General features: G+C 37.2%; 3 protein-coding genes, 1 non-coding gene and 1 pseudogene across 6 annotated transcripts; 1 reads left to right on the top strand and 4 right to left on the bottom strand.

Annotated features, from left to right (window-relative positions):
- Positions 1-455: 455 nt before the first annotated feature.
- On the bottom strand, positions 456-1,602 carry LOC104712509 (LOB domain-containing protein 16-like). Its single transcript, XM_010429426.3, has 2 exons — positions 1,128-1,602; positions 456-960 (listed from the first exon to the last, which is right to left on the bottom strand). The coding sequence occupies exons 1-2, from the start codon at positions 1,416-1,418 to the stop codon at positions 595-597; spliced, it is 657 nt and encodes a 218-aa protein (XP_010427728.1). The 5' UTR covers positions 1,419-1,602; the 3' UTR covers positions 456-594.
- Positions 1,603-2,723: 1,121 nt separating this feature from the next.
- Positions 2,724-5,048, bottom strand: LOC104712508 (deoxyhypusine hydroxylase). The gene is made up of 7 exons (XM_087467744.1): positions 4,892-5,048; positions 4,181-4,318; positions 3,829-4,060; positions 3,604-3,742; positions 3,285-3,411; positions 3,072-3,190; positions 2,724-2,977 (listed from the first exon to the last, which is right to left on the bottom strand). The coding sequence occupies exons 1-7, from the start codon at positions 5,046-5,048 to the stop codon at positions 2,945-2,947; spliced, it is 945 nt and encodes a 314-aa protein (XP_087323870.1). The 3' UTR covers positions 2,724-2,944.
- Positions 5,049-5,166: 118 nt separating this feature from the next.
- LOC104712507 (bet1-like SNARE 1-1) lies at positions 5,167-6,937 on the top strand. Of its 2 annotated transcripts, XM_087467743.1 has the most exons (6): positions 5,312-5,478; positions 5,584-5,668; positions 5,935-6,082; positions 6,317-6,373; positions 6,466-6,525; positions 6,628-6,937. In XM_087467743.1, coding segments are annotated over exons 2-6 (357 nt in total). In that variant the 5' UTR covers positions 5,312-5,478; positions 5,584-5,666; the 3' UTR covers positions 6,718-6,937. The 2 variants fall into 2 exon arrangements, with proteins under 2 accessions (XP_010427726.1, XP_087323869.1); XM_010429424.3 differs by lacking the exon at positions 5,584-5,668 and having other exon boundaries at positions 5,167-5,478.
- Positions 6,938-7,010: 73 nt separating this feature from the next.
- Positions 7,011-7,081, bottom strand: TRNAG-GCC (transfer RNA glycine (anticodon GCC)). The gene has a single exon. It is a non-coding gene; the product is annotated as a tRNA-Gly (tRNA).
- Positions 7,082-7,269: 188 nt separating this feature from the next.
- Positions 7,270-15,035, bottom strand: LOC104715758 (myosin-16-like; annotated as a pseudogene). The gene is made up of 26 exons (XR_015567300.1): positions 14,728-15,035; positions 14,373-14,509; positions 14,093-14,236; positions 13,826-13,971; positions 13,582-13,738; positions 13,224-13,282; positions 12,930-13,089; positions 12,706-12,855; positions 12,489-12,625; positions 12,263-12,409; positions 12,078-12,179; positions 11,743-11,800; positions 11,560-11,661; positions 11,110-11,147; positions 10,875-11,001; positions 10,618-10,785; positions 10,348-10,479; positions 10,161-10,270; positions 9,994-10,054; positions 9,669-9,846; positions 9,350-9,555; positions 9,136-9,255; positions 8,579-9,018; positions 8,246-8,385; positions 7,859-8,115; positions 7,270-7,604 (listed from the first exon to the last, which is right to left on the bottom strand). The product of XR_015567300.1 is annotated as a myosin-16-like (transcript).
- Between the last annotated feature and the right edge of the window lie 91 nt (positions 15,036-15,126).

Raw genomic sequence — 15,126 nt, 5'->3', positions numbered from 1 at the left:
CCCTACAACAAACGAGTAGATACTAATTAAACTATACAAATCACAGACTGACTCTCCAATCGTTGAGTTGCACAACGTCTAAAAGATAAGACTACACAACACAACTCAACAGCACTAGTTTGCTAATACTCAAAAATATTATAGATAATTTGATAGACATTGATAGACGAGTAATGAAGAACAAAATAAGAATTAATGACACCAACCAATCATCTATACAATTGAAATTTTCCAAATAACTAAAATCCTCACATCTATAAAGAAAAGTCAACAAATAGGCCATACCCATACTAAACTAATTTTTCGAGTGTGTAGTTGCCATGTCGAATATAATTATTTTCTTCATTTTCTCTTAAACAGAAAGGCAAACATTTAATAAAATAATCAGGAAAATTAATGGTTTCAAAAAGTGGATAATTTTTGTTGTTTTATTGTTGTAAGCAAAAATTTAGAAATCTTTCACTTCATAGCTAGTATTCGATGTTTAAATATTTTCCATAAAATTTAAAAGTACATTAGTTGTCTGTTATAGCATTGCATCTTGATTTAGAAGAAGAAGAATAATTTTAAAGAAGCACATATGACATAACTATATCAGTTTCTCATCATCCTAGCCAACGCTTGCAGCTCTCCGAGATCGCTATTACAGTAACTCAACGATCTCTTCTTGTTTGGATAACCGTCCTGATGAAACCCAAACCGACCCGTTTGAATATCTTGCACGCTGGTCGTGACTTCACTACTCGTGTGGCTGTATTCCAACGATTCGATTGAGCTCAGCGGTACTGACACCGGTTTATTAGGGTTTTCGTGACTGTATGGCATGTACGGTATCGTGTAACCACTTGTTTGCTGCCACATCATTTCTGATCTCTTGCTCAGATCTCCGGCGACCGTGGAAATTGTCTGGTGGGCGAGGTTCGCTTTTAGTTGCATCAGTTGTGCTTGTAAGAAAGCCACCTATACATCACATATGTTAAACAACCTAGAGTGAAAGCATAAACAAAAATGTCCAACAGTCTAATTAAGTTGGAAAATAAAAATAATCCATAAAATCATAGAACACTACGTAATTCTATAAATTATATACCGATCTATGCGTTAAAAATATAATATTTTATTTTTACCTGTTGCTGGAGGGCGAAGACATGAGAGACACAACCATAGACAGGATCATGGAGACGAGCTTCAGCTTGGTAAGCCATAGTGACGACAACCTCATGCCGGTCTTGGATGGGAACGTGGAGCAAGATCTTAGAAACGTTACTTGCTCCGAACACCTTGTGAATGGCCGCAAATCTCGCAGGACTTTCTTCCGATGAGAAGTACGGTGCAAATATGCAATCAATCACGCATTTTCTCCTCAGAAACTTGCATGCGCCGCATGGAGAACCTGTTCCGGTACCGTTAGATGCCATCTGAACAAAGTTTTTATACTTAGTTACAAAAAGATTGTCTTTGTAAGAATTGTACACGAGCAAACTCGGAAATGGTTTAAAGTAAACGATTGAGAAGTAGAGCAAAAAAGATACGATGGGATGGTGGCAGTTGTTGGTGTATTTGGTTTGATTCTATATATGTAGAATTGCCCTGTATTCTATGATTATATTATCAATTAGTTTTACTTTTGTTTGTCTACCATTTGCGTTACCTTTACCCTTATAGATTATCATTGTTTTAAATGAACATCACTAGAACTTGAATACTATTTTGTCTTTTAGTCCATAAAGAGTATATGATGAAAGAATCGTTATTCGAATAAGATAGTATGTATAGTCTTCTCATGACGTAAATGAAGTTTACTATATATCTCATTGCCGTGTCCGTGTTAATTGAATCAGTTCTCCGGGTTCATAAAACAAAATTGAAGTGACCGACCGATTAGGCTTTTAGTAGGCTACGAAATGAAGGATTTAATTTGTTTAAGTATTTTTTTTTTTCCTCACGTTAGATCGTATTAAAAATTATGAGTTATAATCTTGTATTATGATCAACGTATACAATCGTTAAGATAATGTAATCTATACATGCTATATCTTATTTGGTCGATACAGAAAATCCTAGAATGATCATTAAGTAGACATGCATTTTTTTCTATACCAACTGTACTAAAATTCTTAATATGCTTAAAATGGTTATATATATAGTATATAGCGTATATAGAGTATTACTAAATATTAATAAGTTTGCCTACCCAAATGAGATTTGGTTTCTTTGACTTGAAGGAAAAATGTGCATTTAATGTCAAAAACTTTTGAGTGAACCAAAGGGTGCGAATGGGTTGACAATGCAATGTCATCATGCAGGGTTCTACGGAGACAAATTCATAGTGGGAGATGCAACATTCACACAATATTCATTTCCTTTTTTCTATTGATATTGCCGATCGATAAGGCTCCAAAACAGAACTTAGTATCTTTTTTTTATATATATTGACTTATATCGCCGAACGCCGGACATTGGAAATGTTGCCGTTTGTCGTGTTCTGGAAGACCAGGTAAACAGGAAAAGTGCCGGTTAGAAGTTTACCGACAGATGCTAATGCCATAAGTAGTTTTGAATGTGAAGTCAGTTGATCACATGGATTTTGTACAGCTTTGAAACCAGTTTTTAATAATTCAACTATACGTCTGTATCTGTATATATAATCCTAGAATAACCAAAGATAGCTCAACCTTTCACCAATGTTGCTAAACAGAATTTTATTTGGATTTCACATGCCCTTTTCTTAACTTAAACAATGAAAAGCTTCCATACCCATCAGACAATGTATCTTAACCTTACACACAATGAAGATAACTATAGTAATAAATTAATAATCGTGCATAATGAGTTGTTACAGTAGCTTCTATCTCTGTAGAAAAATGTTTGCTTTCTGCTAAAGTTTGTGTTCTTTTGTTTGTTGGTAAATGTTTTGAAGAATGGTGAAGATCCTTGAGCATCCTTAGTGAACAAGGGGGTCTTGCGTGAAAAAGAACTGCAAATAGGTTGCGATATGTGTCGTTACAGATTCACAGTCCCAAAGTATTCATCAGATATGAGGGTAAGAGTTTTGAGATCAAAGTGTTTACCTCAAACGATTTTCCGGAATTTTCAAATTCCAACATACTCAATGCAACTTCACAACTTTGTGCAACAAGAGGCTCAGGGTCCCTTGAGAATTCTTGTAGCAATGCAATGCTCTGCTCATCTGAATAGAGCCGAGTAATGTGAAGAAGTCAGTAAACTAAAAGACAGTGAAATTATGGTCGTTCAAGCAATGAAGTGTGTTTTGGGAAAGATACCTGCAATAGAACCAAGCGCTTCTGCAGCCTCGTGTCTAACCATTGGGTGCTCGTTCGCATCTCTCAGTACTTTGCTTAGAGTAGCCATTGCGGTTTTATTTTGCAATTGGCCCAAGACATAAGCAACCTAATAAAAAATTGCATCAATTACAAAGCAACACTTATACGGTTTAAGGTTGGAGAACAATAAGCAGAGATTCAAGGTTAACTATCTTAACAAAACGACTCATTCAAGTTCATGAACATCTTCGAACAGTGCATTCTCATTAGGAAACAATGATCAAACTGAAAGTTACTTAATGAAGGAAACTTGACAAACCTCATGACGTAGAAGGGCACTGTTAGCACTCAAAGAATCAACTATGGCAGAAACCGCTTCCTCTCCACCATGATTCCGTAGGGCAAAAAGTGCAGCATATCTCTCATACATGCACTTTGTTTCATCCAGAAGAATTTGCCTATAAATCGATGATCTTAATGGATAACCTGTTACAAACTGGTAAATAATCTATAAGGATTTTGAGTTGGTCAAGAGTGGAAGAACCTCAGTTGGTGGACAGAAGTGAAAGAAGCAGCTGGGCCTGCTGGGTCAACAGACATGAAAGGTGATTTATCTGTTGTGGTTGACTGGTTCTCAGCATCAACATTGCCCAACTCTTCAATCCTTTTGAGAGCTAATTCACATGTTTCTCGAACCTCCTGAGCTGGATCCGAACTCAAGCTTTTCTTTAAAATGTCAACATTACCTGCTAAACCAATGGCTCCAAGAGCTTCAGCTGCCTGTTAAATTAATAGCGAATCAGCAATTTGTAAGGATCACAAAAAGAGCTTATACTAATACAGAGGAAACTAGGATCATCTGAGATAAACTCCACCACATGGATCAAATTGTATACTCAACTCATGTCGAACTATGGGATGCAAAGACATATCATTAAGAACCGACTCAAGAGCAGGAATTGCTTCAGCATCTTGCATCTGACCCAATGCAAAAGCAGCTTCATGTGCTAACAGATTAGATGAGTCTCTAGATGCTGCAGGAGAAGGAAAAAAATAGATAGACGAGAAGTTAATCCCAGCGCAATGATCGACAGAAATCTTCCCCTACTGAAACTAAATAAACACAGCTCTTGCTCTTCAGATTCTAAGAAAATCCAATGAGAAAAATCAACAGTTTAAGAAATGTCACATATCAAAGCGAGAAACAATCAGTAATGAGACAGATGGCGCAAAAACAATATTTTGATCCTGATGAACAAAAACACAGAATACATAACTAATCCAAAGCTAATCAAATCACAAACAGTAAACAAAACCATATAAAGACTGAAGAAGTTGTGTCCTGATCAATCATTAACTAAAAAGGAAAATGTGGAAACTTGTAGTTCTAGATACATCAAGCAGATAGCTATAATTGCAAAGTCTTTCAATCTTCTAGCTTCAAATAAAACACAAATCAAAGTTTTTTACATATGAAAAATTCAAGATTTTTCCTAACAGCTTCAGTTTAAAGCTTATAAGAGTAACTAACTCAAATGTTCTTCCTAAAGTACCAATTTTTTAGTAAGAAAGAGAAGATTTTGAGAAGCAGAGATTGAAAAACAAACCGAGGATTAGAGCGTTGCGAGGTCCTGCTCCTTTCAAGTTGCGAAGAGAGAAGAGAGCTCTAAATCTCTCCGAGATCGACTGTGATTGGTCAACCAATCGCTCGCAGAGAAACTTCTCCAAGTTAACCGTCGTTGAAACTGATCCATTAGATTCCATCTTCACTAAAATCAGTTTCAAAAAAATTCTGGGTTCCGACACCACGACGACGACGACTAGGGTTTTTGTATACGAAAGAGGAGAGAATCCGATTCGTGAAATAAAACGCAGGGACCTATTCTGCTAATAACTCAATTTACTTTTTAGCCACCATAATAATCTCATAATTTTAAATTTGACCCCATAGTTTCTATTACATCTTTAGAGCGGTATACACAGTAGTACACGTGTATGAAAACAGTTTCGTCTATATGTTGATTGATGATGATGATGATGATGATTTAGCTTCTTTCTCTTTCGACATATCAACCGTTTCCTTGCCTCAATTCGTGTTTCTGAAACCATAGATCCAGGTAGGTGAACTTCGCAGCGAAATCGAGAAGCGAGGAGGATTAGATCGTTACTTCGATTGATCGATGAATCCTAGAAGGTTAGCTCCGTTTATCTTTTTTTCCTATTTAGAATTTGGTGGAGGTAAAGATCTGGCGAAATATCTGATGATTCGATGTGTTCTCATGAGTTCTTTAATTTGTAGATTAGGGTTCATCAGGCGGATCTGAAGAAGAAGCAGTGAATATATAGATAGAATAGAACTCTGTTTGCTCTGTATCCGTGTAGATGTAGATCACTCCCAATTCGTCTTTACTAATTTAGGTTTCCATTATATAACTGCAAAATCTGGATCTGGAATTTGTTAAATCAATGTACAGTGCGTAGCATCTGAGTTCATTCATTGTATTTGCAACTGAGTCATGTTGCCCTCTGCTTGAGCTTTTCTAGCTTTAGAGATTAGTTGCTTTGAGTACTTTATCGTATCATGATCGAGTGAAAAGAGAGAGAGGAATTAGAGCTGTGTCCTTTGCTGAGGTCTAATTGTTGTTTTCAGGGAGCCTCGTGGTGGTAGAAGTTCTCTCTTTGATGGCATTGAAGAGGGAGGAATTAGAGCTGCTTCTTCTTACTCTCATGAAATCAATGAACATGACAATGAGCGTGCCTTGGAAGGTTTGCAAGACAGAGTCCTTCTCTTAAAACGAGTAAGCCTGAATACTTGCCTCTGATTCTATTGAATGACGAGCATAGCATCTAATGAAAGCTTGATAAATGACATTAGCAATGGGATAGCCACAAACTTAATAGGAACAAACTGAGTTTGTCTAACATACAGTACTGCCCATAGTTGTAGTATGGAAACCATAGCATAGTTTCACATTTTTTATACACGACTAGGTTCGAACCAGATTCTGATATGTTTCTTTATTCATGAACAGCTATCTGGTGATATAAATGAAGAGGTCGATACCCATAACCGCATGCTTGACAGAATGGTATTTTCCTCAGCGTTTTCTGATACTCGTAATATATTTTATTTGCTCACAGACGCTATTGTTACTGAACGTTTTCCATGGTGTCTATGCAGGGCAATGATATGGATTCATCAAGGGGATTTCTCTCAGGAACCATGGACCGGTTTAAAACGGTATATATCCGAGTAGAAATAAATACTCTCTCAGATCCCTTAGCCTATAGCTTTCTTATGTGTTGCAAAGTGTCTTTAATATGTTGAATCATATTCTTGCAGGTATTTGAGACAAAGTCAAGCCGCAGAATGCTGACGCTTGTGGCATCGTTCGTGGGTTTGTTTCTAGTCATATACTATCTTACTCGGTAAAATTGGCAAACCTGGGATATTCCTAAACCAACCATCCATTCATGATCTCATGTTATTATCAGTCTCTCTCTGTTGGCTCGTACAATCTAATTATCCCTGATCAGTGTAATGAATGTATGCCTCCAGTGTTATAGTGTGATCCACTGCTTGGGTTGAGGACAAAAACTTCATAGACTTATAAAAAGTTTTAATATAATGGATTATAAAGCGCGTTTATTCCCTTGATAATAGCGATGGTTTAGATTCTGGAGCTGTCAAGCACAAAAAAATAATAGCATATTGAATATACTTGATGCACCAGCCGGGAATCGAACCCGGGTCTGTACCGTGGCAGGGTACTATTCTACCACTAGACCACTGGTGCTTGTTGTACGTAAGCTCATATAAGACTTTAATATAAACCTGTTTTAACTTGATCAGGGATCTAAATAACACGGTGCTTCTTGGAGAAGCATATACCACAGTTATCTTGAGTTAGTTATGGATCCAAGATTCTAAATTGCGGGAAGAAATTAGTTATAACAGGGATTCAAACGCTTAAAGCGCAATGCATAGGACAAATGAAAGCAAATTAGTATTTCTGAAATTCAGCAACAATTGTATATTAGTTGAAGTAACAAACATGGCTTGTGTAATGCATTTAAGACACATGGAACCTGACATATCTTGATGACCCTACATAGTTCTTGCAGCATCTACTCCTGAGGAAACTACAACATGAAGTTTGATCTAAGTGCAAAACACTAAAACAATTGCCCTGTGGCACAACAATGGAGTAAAGAGCTTATAAGCACTCCAAATATCTGGTGAAGAGATCAAAATCGTGCTGGATCATCAAAAGTAATCTTCAAAGCCCCCTTCTTTATCACTGTCATAGTTCTCTGTTCCTGCAATATTATTGTTCTACAAGATGAGAAGAAGGATGATTCAATTAACAATGTATACCTTGTGTAAAATGATTTACATTATGGTGGATTTAGAGGCAGGTGTAACAAAAACAAAAACAAAAAACAGATTGAATCTATATTTTTAGGTGAAGAAACTAATCAAGTGTTTCAACTTAACCCATTAAAAACTAGCCATTATTTCATATACAAGTAACTTGCAAGCTTTCATGGGATTTAGTGCTATTACCACTGACCTTTGGCTTCTGTGGTCGAGAGATCCTGAACAATGACTTGCAGCTGATTTGGGTTATAATTCGAAAAATTGTCTGGGGAAGTAGATGGAGCTGGAAAAGTGAAATCGGAATCACTTGATGAAGCTTCAGAGTTCTCAGAGCTGTCACCAAGATCATCACGCACAACTGGCGCTGAGGCCATTGTTGAAGTTGACATAGAAGGAGATCTCAAGATGGACTTAAGTTGCGAGAATTGGTCCGACATAGAATATAACAACCTGGAATACACTAAACAAGACTTAGCATCAGTAAATGTACTGGGTTTGATATTAAAGCTTTTAACAAATCAGTCAAAATTGTCAGAAGCAAGATAAATTCAAGGTTGGTAAAATTACGAATCAATAATACCTGTTCAAAGAGTCTTGTAGTTGGTAAACTCTTCTTTCTGTTTCTTCTAATCTTTTACGTCTTCTCTCCCCAAGTTCTCGGGCTTCAGCACATTTTCTTTCGGAAATGTCAGCTCTTTGTTTCTCAACTTGTAACAAGGCCTAAAGAGTACAAGAAAGATTCAATTTATCCCTCCATGCATTTGATCAAGATGATAGGCACACAATATATTTTGTTCACGATATAGGGTTGCATATCAGGTTAATAAATCAGTGAAAAACTTGAAAGTCCGGAGATAATTAGTATGCCGTTTCCAAAAGCTAGTCACAATGTTGGTGGATATAGAAACATTACCTTCAGCATTTCAACTTCTGCAGTGAGGGATTCCATTTCTGTATCACGAATAGGATCCGTTATTTGGCTAACAACAGAAAAAGTGTTGTAAGACTTCTCAATTCCATCTTCTGCTTGGATGGAATGTTTTTTCTTTCTTTCATGTCCTATCTCTTCATCATCACTTTGATCTGAATGCATTACAAAGGACTTCTCGATTCCATCTTCTTCTTCCTCTTCGCTGGAATGTTTCGTCTTTCTTTCATGTCTTATCTCTTCATCATCACTTTGATCTGAATGCATTCCTAAGGTCTTCTCAAGTCCATCTTGTCCTTGATGGAATGTTTTGTCTTTCTATGTCCTATCTCGTCATCATCACTTGGCTCTGAATGCACTGCCTCTTCTGCTCTATTGAAAACTTCCGCCTTTCTTTCATTTTCTATCTCTTCTTTTTTGTCAGCCTATACCCATGTGTTTACATCAATCAAAACCAAATAATTTGTTCTACGTATTTCTACATGCGGAATAAATTAAAACATTTGATATTCAAACAACGTGCAGAGATTGCTTTGCAATACCTGCTTTGAGTGTCCCAACTGTTTTCTGGCAATTCTTCCTCTGAGTTTATTTTGATATATAAGAGAAGCTCTTTACAATTTCTTGTAGTCAGATATAGCACTATAACCACGCCAATATGCCTGCAAGATGATTAGAGATGAAAGTCATTTCTAGTTCGTGAGAGAATGATTCCAGGAGAATTTGCGAAGTACGAAAAGGATAATGAGAAAGGACCTGAATCACAGTTGCTGCTCTGGTCTTTAATTTATAACGGTATTCATGACGTGCAGCCATTGTGCGAACTCCACTTTGCAAGGTGAGTGCGGAAGATTTGGTCTTCCCGTAATCTTTGATAGCAATCTGTCTACGTAAGTTTTTCTGGATTTTAATGGCAGCCTCCTCCCTTCTCTTGTCTTTGGATATCTTTCGTCCAAGATTTCCTAAAATATGAAAAAGAGACTTTATCGGCACTCCTAATTTCATCAGCATATCAACGAAACCATAACAGCTAACAAATGATCTAATTAGCCTGTACATGAACTGAAGCCCTTACCTCTCCAATTAGCCTGTATATTAACTGAAGCCTTCCGCATGAGAACAAACCGTTCTCTTGTCAAACGAGTTCTGACTTGCCCCTGTATCATCCTCGCTGATTCGCCATGCACTCTTGTTCTGTGTGCATCTAGCTCAGCCATCTGACCAGCTCTCAGGAAAACTTTAGTTTTTCCAATCTGCAAATTAGAATGATATCGTCAACGCACCTAGGGAAATTATGCTATCTGAGGAACTCAACTTCATAGAATACTGAAAATTCTACGCGTATTGAACTCCACAAATGGGATTCCTTTTATATTTAGTGAACTTCGTAGGAATCTTACCTGGTAACCTGTAAGCCCCTTTTTCTCCAAAATCCATTTGCATGCAACATCTGCTTCATACCTGTTACAGTGTAAGGTAAGGAAGCAGCGATAAACATAATTAAGGACCAATACAGCAGACAAGAGCGGAAGACTTTTCAAGCTTAACGGGTAGAACTGATACATACTCTCCTTTCAGAATTTCCGGTGCAAGAATGACAAATCGATTCAAGAACTCAATGAAAGTCCTATTTGTTGGATATCCAGCGCATTTTACTCTGATGGCCTCAAGAACACCCTGCATAAGACAAAAGATGATATAACACCTCAAGACATCAAACATGCTAATATGAACAATTCAGCAGAAACACTGACCCCAGAGCGTAATTGATGCAAAACATTGGCATTATCAAACACTGTTGGTTGCAACAAATTGTTTGGCTTAACACATCTGATGTAGTGGGGTTCCGTAAAGTTCAGTGTCTCCATCAGCTGTTGCAATTGTAGCTGCACCAATTAATTGAACATGTCAGCTCGTACAAATGATGAGTATGGCATCAAAATTTCAACAGTATCCTATGTGTGGTCCAATCATCCAGTCCTATCTAGTAGTTAATAGTGTTAATAGATTTGCAGGCAAGTTACCTTGAAACGAGCGCCAATTGAGGAAAACTTAGATTTGCTACTCTCTTTAGGAAGAGGAGGAAAGAGGCCTGACACAAAAGAACATTTGGAAGCGTATAACAAGTCCTGATGCTCAGCAACAACATAGTCTTTGTTTTTGTCTAAAAATTGATCGGACTGGTATTGAACCTGAATAGAATAGCGTGGGAATAGAACTTAAAATCATAACTCTATCTACTTTTAATATTCAAAGCAACAGAACGTGAAATGCAACTTACATCCCCTGCATAATGAACTAATGTAAAATCTGATCGAGTCAATTTTGGTTTCATGAAGCGCTTATGATCCTTGAATGTGTGATACAGCTTCTCAGAAAATGTTTCAGGAGTTGATTTTGGGAGCATGCTGCATAGATAATAAACTTTTATAACACATAATATTGGTGTTTGGAGAAAATAGTAACTGTGTAAGAAAACATGAAGGTCGCTGCAGGTGAAGACAATTTTATCATACCATGCTTCATCTAGAAGAGCAATGATACCACCTGGTTTCTGCAAAAAGATTGAAATCATATTTTCAGGGGAAAAAATGCAGCACGAAGTAATGAATAGCAGACAGTTTCATGAATAAAAAGACCCACTACTTCATGTGTTTTCAAGTCAGAACAATGCATCGTGAGCCAGGATACCAGAGCATATTTGAAAACAGATAGAACTCTTGCATCAACTTAAGGGAGTTCTTATATTTTTAGAGAAAAGATATCAAACATGGATTTTAGGTACAGGTGCAAGCATTTTCCGTATAACATAGGCTGAGCTGTATAATAATGTATTATAGGTGATATCACAATGCTCTCTGAAGGGAACTTCTACTGCCTAGTGTTTGATTTACCAATTGGTCGCAAATATAAAGCCACAAATCTGTCTTTATACCAGGGGAAATAGATAATTGGATGAAACAAACCTTTTCAATCAGATCCACGACATCTTGGTTATCAACAAACTCCACATAGCTCCAATCTATTTCTTCTTTCTGATATTCACCTTGTTCCATTTTAAATACATGCTGTACAATATTAACGAGTTCAGATTAATTAACAGAATCTTGAGCCAAATCAGCAGCCATAACCTACGACTGACCTCATACCTGGTTGAAATGCTGTTGCAGCTTTTCGTTCGTGTAATTAATACAGAATTGCTCAAAACTGCGGAAAATATTAACAAGTCAGTGTCAACTGAAGTAGAGATTAGATTAAGTGATATTATAGATATCTCCGCAGTCATGGAAACTTATAAAAAAAAACCATATTATTTCCTAAGGTCACAATATTAAGTAATATCAAAGCTAAATACTATGTTTATCATAGACAATGTCATCTTCATACTAAAGTCAAGGGGAAAGAGTAGTTTATCTATTAGACGATAGGACACTGGATGTCTTTTAACAATTAAGATACTACCCCATGCATGCTCACAGCTTACCTGTTGGTTTTGAAGCTCTCAAACCCATAAATGTCAAGGACTCCGATCAAGCGCTTAGAGTGAGAATCTTGCCCAATAGAGATATTTATTTTGTTTACCAACCTGGAATAAAGAAAATATGTACTGACTTAGCAGAGGTCATCCTCAGTGGCATAAGGAAAAAGGCATTGACATAGAAAGTTTACCAATCAAAGAGTCTAGAATATATTGTTTTTGCTAAACCATCCCTGCTAACGGCAGCGCCAAGAGGATCAAGACTTCTCTTGATAACTTCTTCTGGGGTGACCATTATACGCTTACACAGAGCATCTTCTAAGGAATGGGGATCACACCTAAAATAACAAGTTGTAGTTACACGCAGTACAATAATCAGTACTTAGTTGGAAAAGCAAAGAGCCGCATAATAAATACATGAGCAGTTCTGATGTCATTTGGAGATGAAACATTGACTGTTCATCTTTTAGAGATGATGAATCAGCATCTTCTCCCTTCGAAAATTCAATATTTCCAAGATGGAGGATGGCAGCCACAACTCTGAAAATTGCATCCTGAAGAGAAAAAAAAAAGTTTAAGCTGTTCCTATTAGCAATCAACAGGTGATAGGCATATTTGCAAAGAAATTGCAAACCTGTTCTTTTTCACTTATTCCAACTACATCCATAGCCCTTCTAGTAGCAAGATACTCTTCTGCATCATTTACACCATCAAGTTCATAGCAGCTAGATTGATTAAGATAGCGAAATGACTTAGGATCTCCCAATTTAAACCTCTCAACATCCTGCAAATTTAATTATCACCTATCAATTCAAAGATTCTTCCGATAAAAGGTGTAGACAACTTAGAAAACCCTACCTCACGAGGAGCAGCACACAGGAGATAAAAACAGTGATAGTTACGTTCAGGATCTGAAACTTGGCAAACACGTGACCTCTCCAAAAGGTAAGTTCTGATGGCTGCACCTGATATTCGACCCACGTCATCAAATTGAATCTCCACAAATTTACCAAAACGACTGTAACAAGAAAAAGAATTCATATTTATTAACAGCAGTGATAAATCTCAATAAAAGTAGGTAAAAGAGACAGGTGGACAAGCAAAGCGATGGAGAAATGGAAGCACTCAATATATTAAGAGCTCTAAGTTTACCTGGAATTGTTGTTCTTAACAGTCTTCGCATTTCCAAATGCCTCGAGAACAGGATTTGACTGTAACATAACCCAATTGGCATAAAGAATTAGACCAACAACCAAATCAAGAGGTACAAGTGGTATCACATAAAGAGAAAGCTCCAATCTAAGGATGTCAAGGTAGCGATACCCAGACCATATACTCAAGAAAGTTTAACAAACAATAATGTCCCATTTGTGGAGCAGATAAAAGGGATAGAAAGTCTTCGACATAGCCTTAAAAATTAATTTGATTTAAGCAACAAGTTTAAAACCTCGCCCCTCCAGTGTAGGAGGCTCTGTAATTTTAAATGCTAAACTGAATCATCACAACTTACTTCTAAAACTTGGTTTTCAACTGTCCTCCCTTCAGCTGCAGAATGCCCTCCAAAGTATGCAAGGTAACGCATGAGCATCTTAGTCGTTTCTGTCTTTCCAGACCCACTTTCACCACTGACCAATATACATTTATTCCTGCCCTCATTAATCATTTCCCTGTTGCAATTTTTCTCAAACTAATAAATAAACCCACTTCTGCTACTTTCCGTAGAAAACAATAATAAAAAATGAACAAATAATCACCTATATGCGATGCCACCAATTGCAAAAACATGAGGACTCAGCTCTTTGAAAGAGGCTTCCTTGTACTTTTCCATAACCTCAGCATCATAGAGATGAGGGAGCCCTTGAAAGGGATTGACGGCAATAAGAATGTTTCCTGTATAAGTCTGTCATGATGTCAAAATATTATAACAGACTCGCCTATCACTGCATTAACTAATGGTTATTTTTACCAAAGGACCAAGATTGAAAATATTTAGTTTACAACCAGAAATGAAATATTCTTACATAAATTTCATTGAGCTCATATCTGGTAGCCAAATTGTCGAGAACTGCAGGCTCATGGAGATAAGATAATCTAGTCATATCCTCTACTCCCTCTGAAGGAGCTTCAGTGTCTTTTGGATAGAGTTTTGATAAGTTAGCAACGACCTAAACAGAGTATGGAAAGCAAAACAGCACCAGTTGTTTATGAAAGGTCCAGTTACTGGTTTTTGTATCAAACGACTGCAAGCAATACCAACATTTATAGTATGCATTTAGGATAAAAAAAAAAAAGTCTTTTTACCTCTCTGCCATCATTGGTTTTAACCTCTGCTTCATCTCCCTTAATATTAAGTACAACCCCATCAATCCATGCTCTTTCTGGGTCTTCCACCCAAACATGAGAATCCACCACAATTTCAGCCATCCCCGTAAACCTTCCTAGCATTTAAGCAAACACCACAAGCTTTCAGCGGACACAGTAAAGTACATATATACACACAGGTTCAATCTTAAGAATTCAAATCTATGATTCCAAGACTACAAGGGTTATAACATTAGCTCTTTCCTCAAAAATCTCCCAATAATAATAATAAATCTCGCAAAATCAAAAAGCCCATGAACCGGATTCATGACGGAAAAAAAAAAAAAAAAAAAACCTGTCGATGAAGCTCTCTCAATCGCTGTGAGAAACGGGTAAAACTTCAGCAATCGACGGAGCTGTAAGACTTATCGAGAAGACCAAAACACCAAAACCGTCGAGGCTTCTTCTTCTTCTTCGTCTTCGTCTTCGTCTTCTTCTGGGCTTCAAACGCGAATGTGAGAAATGAAAATTGAGTCTCAAGGGGTGTGATCGATTTCTGCAGAGGGTGACGCATAAACTCCCCATGGATTTCGCCATTCCTGTGGACGCCATTGTCTCTCTCTCTTTCCCTCCCATTTTTAGCTCACAACACAACACACCAGTATTGATTTTTTTTGCCTTATCATAATCATCACCTCAATGACCCGGAATTTAACCCGACCCGACATTATAACCCGATCCAAGATTCGAATCT

Source organism: Camelina sativa, chromosome 9, assembly GCF_030686135.1.
Source record: "Camelina sativa cultivar CO46 ecotype springtype chromosome 9, ASM3068613v1".
NCBI classification, from domain to species: Eukaryota; Viridiplantae; Streptophyta; class Magnoliopsida; order Brassicales; family Brassicaceae; genus Camelina; species Camelina sativa.
Note: the sequence above shows the minus strand (reverse complement) of the source record. Positions and strands in the feature narration are given on the sequence as shown.